An 8,531-nucleotide genomic window follows, 5' to 3' on the forward strand; every position below is an offset into this window, starting at 1 on the left:
CTGCAACACGATCTAAGTGCGCGGCTACAACGTTCACTTGTTTCTCTCTTGCGCGCGTGTGCAGACGGCGGCCACCGCGCGGCAGGGAAGCGAGCGCGGCTACAACGTTCACTTGTTTCTCTCTTGCGCGCGTGTGCAGACGGAGGCCACCGCGCATCGGGGGAGCGAGCGCGGCTACAACGTTCACTTGTTTCTCTCTTGCGCGCGTGTGCAGACGGAGGCCACCGCGCATCGGGGGAGCGAGCGCGGCTACAACGTTCACTTGTTTCTCTCTTGCGCGCGTGTGCAGACGGAGGCCACCGCGCGTCGGGGGAGCGAGCGCGGCTACAACGTTCACTTGTTTCTCTCATGCGTGCGCGCGTGCAGACGGAGGCCACCGCGCGTCGGGGGAGCGAACGCGGCTACAACGTTCACTTGTTTCTCTCGTGCATGCGCGCGTGCAGACGGAGGCGACCGCACGTCTGGGGAGCGAACGCCGCGGCGGGACTTTGACTACGAGCGGGAGCCGCGGCGCGGCAACACGATCTACGTGCGCGGCTACAACGTCACCGAGGAGATGCTGCGTAAGACCTTCGTCAACTTCGGACCCATCCTCAACGTCTCGATGGAAGCCGAGAAAAAGTATGTGCGAGCGAGAGGGGGGTGGTGGTTGGGGGGCGCCACCGCATTGCGGAATCGTCGGCAGCGGGGATTGGGGGCGCCACTGCAGTGCCGATTTGTTGACGACGGAGGTGCGGGGGTGGGGGGTCGCCCATTTCGTCGTCGGTTCAAGAAGCGATCACCATTGCAGTGCGTTGCACGTGTGTACTTTGGTGGTTACACCGCTGTTTTGTTTACGTGTTCGAGTGAAAAAGTAGGTGCACGTACACCGTTTCGTCGCTGTTGGGGGCGCCACCGTGTTACCGATTAGTCGGCGGTGGGGGGTTGGGGGCGCCACCGTGTTGCGGGTTCATCGGCAGCCGGGGTTGGGGCGCCACCGCATCGGCAATTTGAGACATCGACAGCCATTGTTGCAGATGCGGGATGGGGTGGTGTCGGCCGTTTCATCGTCGATTCGAGAAGTGATCGCCGTGATTGCAGTAGTCGCGTTTCACGTGCGTGCTTTGTTGTGGTTACGTCGGCGTTTTGTTGCCGGGGTTACGCATTCGTGAGGTTTCTCCGCCCCCCTGCTGGGATGCATCGCTAACGTCGTCTGTTGTTGCGTTTTGCAGCTGCGGATTCGTTACGTTCCAGACAAACCAGGCGGCGGAACAGTGCATAAATGAGGTGAGTGTAGCACACGGTCACCTACTGTAAATACGCTTCCGATTGTTTTTGCACGGCAAAACATGAAGCAACATCCATCTAATCCAATCAATCAATCGATCACATCATCACAAATGTGTTGATTGAAAAAACAACACGCATCCGGTTGGTCCTTTTGCAGCTCTTTCTACGTAAGCGGCCGGTTTTCATTGTTCTGCTTTTGAAGTACTCGTTAGATTCCCCCCTCCCCAAAAGTTGTTGACGTAGTATTTCGAATTTTCGGGGTGGGGCCCCGGTGTTCTTTTGAGTGTCTACAGTCAGTAGCACTACGAGTATTTTCGATACAGTATTCATTACATACAGATTACAGTTCATAGCAGTAGTTTGAATGCTAGCCTGGGTTGCATGGTGCTGGGTCCCATTTTCAGGATCAAAGTTAGTCTCAACATGAACATTTTCTCGTAGACCGGACGTAATAAACCACACATATATATCTGCCCAGAGGCGCCATCTATCAAATAAAATTGGTATTAAAATTTTGACTAAATTTTGCCTGCAACCCTGAATGTATTCTTAACATCAACTTTTTCTCGTAGACCGGACCTCTGCATGCAGCGTACAAGAAACTTCGCCGCGTTCCTGTCGACAGTCTGAGCAAATACTAATGATCAATTACTAATGATGAAATATTTATGATTTATTATAATTGATTTATTACTAATGACTAATGATTTATTACTAATGACAAGACTGTGATTTGTTTCTGACACTGGAGCCCCCCTGGACATTTTTAGGCGAGAGGTAATTGACAGACGGCAGCAATACGAGTCTTTCTCGTACGATTTCAGATGAACGGCAGCATGGTGCAGGGAGTAACGTTGAAGGTGTCGCTTGCGAGGAGGCAGCCCGTCATAGATCTCCCCGCCGCCGACGTAACGACGTCGTCCTGGTCTGCTATCGGTAAGGCGAGGCATCGCTCACCACAATCTATTTCACGAATCATGTTACGGTCTATGGCCAGCGATCTATGCACAATCGATGTCACGGTCCTATGTCACCGATCTATGTCAGCGATCTATCCAACGATTCTATGCAGCGAATCCGCCACGATCTACGCCCACCATCTACGCCACCATGCTATGCCACGATCTATGCCATGATCTATGCCACGAATCTAATGTCCAGCAAATGCTAAGCGCAGCGATCTATGCCCACGGTCTATGTCATAATGCTATGCACAATCTAATGTCAGCAGTCTATGTCATGAATCTATGCCACGATTCGTATGGTCACCGATCTACGTCACGATCTATAACCACGATCTATGCACGATCTACGTCATGAACTAACGGCCACGATCTATTCACGATCTAATGTCGAATGACCTACGTCACGATCTCTATTGCATGATCTATGTTGTTGTGACCAGCGTCGGTATGTAGGGAGCGTGAATGTAGCTGCTGCTGGCGCTACTACATGCTGCTGCTGCGCTACTACCGCTGCTGGCTTACAACCAGCTGGCTGCTGCTAACTGCTGTAGTTGTTGTTGCTTGCTTGCTGTCTGCTGCTTGTACCGCTGCTACTGCTGCTGCTGCTACATGCTGCTACTACTACTGCCTACTACGCTAACTACTGCTGCTGTCTGCTGCTGCTGCTACTACTGCCATGCTGCGCACTACTGAGCTGCTGGCTGCTGCTACTACTAGCTGCTGCTGCTGGCTACTGCTGCTAACAGCTGCTGCTGCTGCTACTGCTGCTGCTGCTACTACTGCATGCTGCTGCTGGCTACTACTGCTGCTACTACTGCTTGCTGTACTAGCTACTGCTCTGGCTGCTGCTACTGCTCTACTACATCTGCTGCTATTAGCTGGCTGCTGCTGCTACTCTACGCTGCTGGCTGCACTACTGCTGTTTCTAGCTGCAAGCTGCGCTAGCTGCTGCTGCCTGATGATGATGAATGATGGTGATGGATGGATAGTGCTTGTGCTGCTGCTGCTACTACTACTGCTACGCCTGCTGGCTACTAACTAACTGCTGGCTGCTGCTGCTACTGACTACCTGCTGCTGCTGCTTGCTGGCTATACTACTGCTGGCTGCGGCTGCTGAAACTACTACTGCTGGCTGCTGCTGCACTACTACTGCTGCTGCTACTACTACTACTGCTGCTAACTACTACTGCTGATAGCTGGCTGCTGCTGGCTGCTGGCTGCTGGCTACGACATACTGCTGCGCTGACTACTAACTACACTGCTGCTGCTACTACTACTACTACTCTGCGGACTGGCTGCTGCGGCTGGGCTGCTGGCTGGCTACTAGCTACTACTACTGCTGCTGTTGATGAATGATGATGATGATGATGATTGATGGTGATGTGTAGTGCTGGGTGGCTGGCTGGGCTCGCTACTAGCTGCTACTGGCCTGCTACTGTGTTGCTGCCTGCTGCTGCTGCTTATGCTGCTGGCTGCTGCTGATGATGATGATAGATGGTGATGGTGGTAGTGCTGCTCTGGCTGCTGGTGGTTTGTTGTGTGGTGTGTTAGCTGGTGCCTGCTGCTGCTACTGCTGCCTACTGGCTGCTACTACTACTATTGCTACTACTACTGCACAACATGCACTACTGCTACTACTGCTGCGCATCTGGCTAACCTACTGCTACTACTGCTGCTACTACTACTACTGGCTAACTACTACTGGCTAGCTACTGCTACTAACTACCTGCACACTGCGTGCTACCAGCTAACTACTACTGCTTAGCTACTATCTGCTGCTGCTACTGCTGCTACTAGCTACTACTGCTACTACTGGCTACTAACTACTGCTACTACAGGGGGGGGGGGGGGGGGGGGGGGGGGCGGCGGGGGGGGGGGGGGGGAGGGTGCTGCTACTGCACTATCTAGCTGGCTACTACTAACTGCTACCTGACTTACTACTGGCTGGCTACTGGCTGCTACCTACTACTACTGCTACTACTACTACTACTGCTGGGCTACTGCTAAACTCTACGCTACTACGCTGCTACACATGTCGATGCTACCCGGCTGCTACTATATTGGTTAGTGTCACAGCTCCGTGGATTGTGCGATCGGAGCGAATACTGGCCCCCTTCAATCGTCGACGCGATCAGCTCACGGCTGCCTCTTGTCAATTCAGCGACAAACGCTTCGCAGAGGGCACGCTTCAAGACTGCACGAACTTCGGGCACGTAGCGACCACGACGACATAGTTCTGAGCATATATATACGAGATATAATATATATATGAAGATTCTCTGGATATATATAGATAGGATATATATATATATATAGTATGGATTATATATATGAAGAAAACTTCTGCAAATGGAGGGCGGCAGATGGCGAGCACCACGACGACTTATTCTGATGAAGGCTCTGGAAATATATAAGATGAAATAATATATAAATATATATAGGAATATATAATATATATATATATATAAAGAAGTCGTGCTGGCGAAGAGGAGAGGCAGCCGGCGCGATGGCGACGATGCACATGTAAATAACTGGGAGTCTGCCGAAAGAGGGAATCGAATTTCGTGTTCGTTGCTTGAAATTTCGTCGGTTTTGCTTCGGAATGCCTCCGCCGAAGTTTGAGTAGACTGGTAAAATGTATAGTGTAAAATTGGAAATAAATGTAGGCGAGATTTACGTGTGCATGGTGTGGCTTATCGTGTTTATATGGGAGTTACATGCTGTGGTAATTGTAAAGAGACTTTGGTTTACATGCTACAACACATTCGCGTTTAATGGAGGTCACATACTCGTCGCAAAAGCTTGCTATATAAAATTAAGCACTGCGACGCATCTATTGTGTAATAAGTGCCGTACTTACCTAGATTGACAAGAATTCACAAATCAGGCCCAAATAGATGGCGGCTATGTGTCAACAGTGATCTATACACAGTTGTTCCGCCTTTATAAAATAAATGAAATGGTATTTTAATGGGATTATACTTTCAATTTTAAGGGCTTGTGCCCACTCGTAGTTTATCACGAGGTCTTTGTCACGAGGTCTTTGTCACGATCTCTGTTCGAATCTCTCGCTAGATGTACCAAATTTCGGTGTTGCGTCTCATATCAACCCTTTGTTCATTTCGATTTTTCCTTTATCCTTTTGTTCTCGCCGTGTAATTCGTACGCGTACTATAGTGCCATATAACCTTTCCTTCTTTTACATCGAGTAGTGAAGACTGTAATGCAACTACGAGTACGTGCCCTCTAAAACTAAACTCCAACCCCACGATTAGACACCAGAACAAGAACGCTATTTTATAGCATAACATACTACAAAACTATAAAAGGAAACGAGAATGAACGCTATATTACAGATTATGAACATTATTGCAAAAATAACAAATCGTTATAAAAACCCGATCACCAATTCATCTAATTAATATCACGATGTTATGTCATCATCATCATCATCATCATCATCATCATCATCATCATCATCACACTCGTGATTGTCACCGGTAACGCTAACAGTTACTGTAATAATCAGATAAAAAATATATAGGAAAAGAGACGCGTATATAATAATATCAACACTTATTGGGAACCCCGGTGCTATAATCCACGCGCACAAACACACGCACGCACACACAAACACACACGCACGCGCGCGCACACCAGCGTGGTTACACACCAGCCGACTTACAGGCTAGCTCGCTCACACAGGGAATATTCACGACTAGCCAACTAGCCTCTCACCGAGTCTCTCTTACTAAGCTTAAACATCTCTACAAATCACAAACACGCACCGATATGCCCTCAGGTAATATACACACCGGTTAGTATACACTCAGTCAATATCAACACAGGTAATATTATACACACAATCAATATAAACACAGGAAGTATACACACAGTCAATATCAACACAGGTAATATTATACACACAGTCAATACCAACACGGACAGTATACGCACAATCAATATAAACACAGTCAATATACACACAATCAATATAAACGCAGTCAGTATAAACACAGTCAGTATACATATAGGCACTTAAGTATTATGTAGTTACGACCCGCGTAATTATAAAAGATTCAAGGCATCTACGTCGATATATATATTAATGTATATCTCATTGGCTACTGGATGAAAGGATTAGACCATATTATCGTAGTATCATAGTATCAGGAGTAAGATAATATAGGTTCTATATCATCTTATATAAGATCCTATATTATATCTTACTCCTGATAGTATAGTATCTACATTTGTCTGGGTGCTCTTGCCCCTCTCTAGCTACGGCCGTGATCATAGATCTCCCCGCCGCCGACGTAACGACGTCGTCCTGGTCTGCTATCGGTAAGGCGAGGCGTCGCTCACCACAATCTATTTCACGATCTATGCCACGATCTATGTCACGATCTATGTCACGATCTATGCCACGGTCTATGCCACGATCTAAGTCACGATCTATGTTACGGTCTATGCCATGATCTATGTCATGATCTAAGTCACGATCTATGCCACGGTCTATGCCACGATCTATGCAACAATCTATGTCACGGTCTATGTCACGGTCTATGTCACGATCTATGCCACGATCTATGCCACGATCTATGTCACGATCTATGTTACGGTCTATGCCACGATCTATGTCACGCCACGATCTATGCCACAATCTATGTCACGGTCTATGTCACGGTCTATGTCACGATCTATGCCACGATCTATGTCACGATCTATGTTACGGTCTATGTCACGATCTAAGTCACGGTCTATGTCACGATCTATGCCATGATCTATGTCATGATCTATGCAACGATCTATGCCACGATCCCCATGATCTATGCCACCATCTATGCCACGATCTATGCCACGATCTATGTTACAATCTATGTCATGATCTATGCCACGGTCTATGCCACAATCTATGCCACGGTCTATGCCACAATCTATGTCACAGTCTATGTCACGATCTATGCCATGATCTATGTCACGATCTACGTCACGATCTATACCACGATCTATGCCACGATCTACGTCACGATCTAGGCCACGATCTATGTCATGACCTACGTCACGATCTATGCCACGATCTATGTTGTTGTGACCAGCGTCGGTATGTAGGGAGCGTGAATGTTGCTGCTGCTGCTGCTGGGAGTAGTGCTGCTGCTGCTGCTGCTGCTACTACTGCTGCTGCTGCTGCTACTGCTGCTGCTACTGCTACTACTACTGCTACTACTACTACTGCTGCTACTGCTACTACTACTGCTACTACTGCTGCTACTACTGCCGATGCTACTCCTGCTACTATATTGGTTGTGTCACAGCTCCGTGGATTGTGCGATCGGAGCGATACTGCCCCCTTCATCGTCGACGCGATCAGCTCACGCTTGCCTCTTGTCATTTCAGCGACAAACGCTTCGCAGAAGGGCACCTTCAAAGACTCACGTCAACTTCGCACGTACGACCACGACGACATATTCTGAGCATATATACGAGATATAATATATATATGAGATTCTCTGGATATATATAGATAGGATATATATATATATATATATATATAGTAGATTATATATATGAAGAAAACCTCTGCAAATGAGCGGCAGATGGCGGGAGCGACCACGACGACTTATTCTGATGAGCTCTGGATATATATAGATTGAATATATATATATAAATATATATAGGAATATATATATATATATATATATATATATGAAGAAGTCGTCTGCGAAGGAGAGGCAGCCGGCGGCGATGGCGACGATCACATGTAAATAACTGGGGAAGTCTGCGAGAGGGAGTCGAATCGTGTTCTTGCTTGAATTTCGTCGGGTTTTGCTTCGGAATGCCTCCCCGAAGTATTCGTTGAGTAGACTGTAAAATGTAAGTGTAAATTGGAAATAAATGTAGCGAGATTTACGTGTGCATGGTGGTGCTTATCGTGTTTATATGGGAGTTACATTGGCTGGGTAATTGTAAAGAGATTGGTTTACATGCTACAACACATTCGCGTTTAAAATGGAGGTCACATACTCGTCGCAAAAGCTTGCTATAAAAAATAAGCACGGACGCATCTGTGTAATAAGTGCCGTAGCTTACCTAAGATTGACAAGAATTCACAAATCAGCCAATAGATGGCGCTATATGTGTCATCCGTGATCTATACCTACACAGTTGTTCCGCCTTTATAAAATAAATGAAATGGTATTTTAATGGGATTATACTTTCAATTTTAAGGGCTTGTGCCCACTCGTAGTTTATCACGAGGTCTTTGTCACGATCTCTGTCCGAATCTCTCGCTAGAAT

General features: G+C 47.4%; 2 protein-coding genes across 2 annotated transcripts in view; one reads left to right on the top strand and one right to left on the bottom strand.

The window, feature by feature from the left end:
- The window catches only part of LOC106817094 (negative elongation factor E-like), a 19,734-nt gene extending 11,584 nt beyond the window's left edge, over nt 1-8,150 (top strand). The window contains exons 12-15 of the mRNA XM_014821742.1: nt 444-621; nt 1,212-1,266; nt 2,094-2,205; nt 7,632-8,150. Coding sequence (XP_014677228.1) covers nt 444-621; nt 1,212-1,266; nt 2,094-2,205; nt 7,632-7,708 — 422 coding nt within the window. The 3' untranslated portion in view covers nt 7,709-8,150. The remainder of the gene's footprint in view (nt 1-443; nt 622-1,211; nt 1,267-2,093; nt 2,206-7,631) is intronic.
- The window catches only part of LOC106817095 (ATP-sensitive inward rectifier potassium channel 11-like), a 6,993-nt gene continuing 6,451 nt past the window's right edge, over nt 7,990-8,531 (bottom strand). Inside the window, exons 3-4 of the mRNA XM_014821744.1 lie at nt 8,450-8,524; nt 7,990-8,099 (exon numbers count right to left, since the gene is read on the bottom strand). Coding sequence (XP_014677230.1) covers nt 7,990-8,099; nt 8,450-8,524 — 185 coding nt within the window. The remainder of the gene's footprint in view (nt 8,100-8,449; nt 8,525-8,531) is intronic.

Source organism: Priapulus caudatus, unplaced genomic scaffold (genome assembly GCF_000485595.1).
Source record: "Priapulus caudatus unplaced genomic scaffold, Priapulus_caudatus-5.0.1 Scaffold1594, whole genome shotgun sequence".
Taxonomy (NCBI): Eukaryota; Metazoa; Priapulida; class Priapulimorpha; order Priapulimorphida; family Priapulidae; genus Priapulus; species Priapulus caudatus.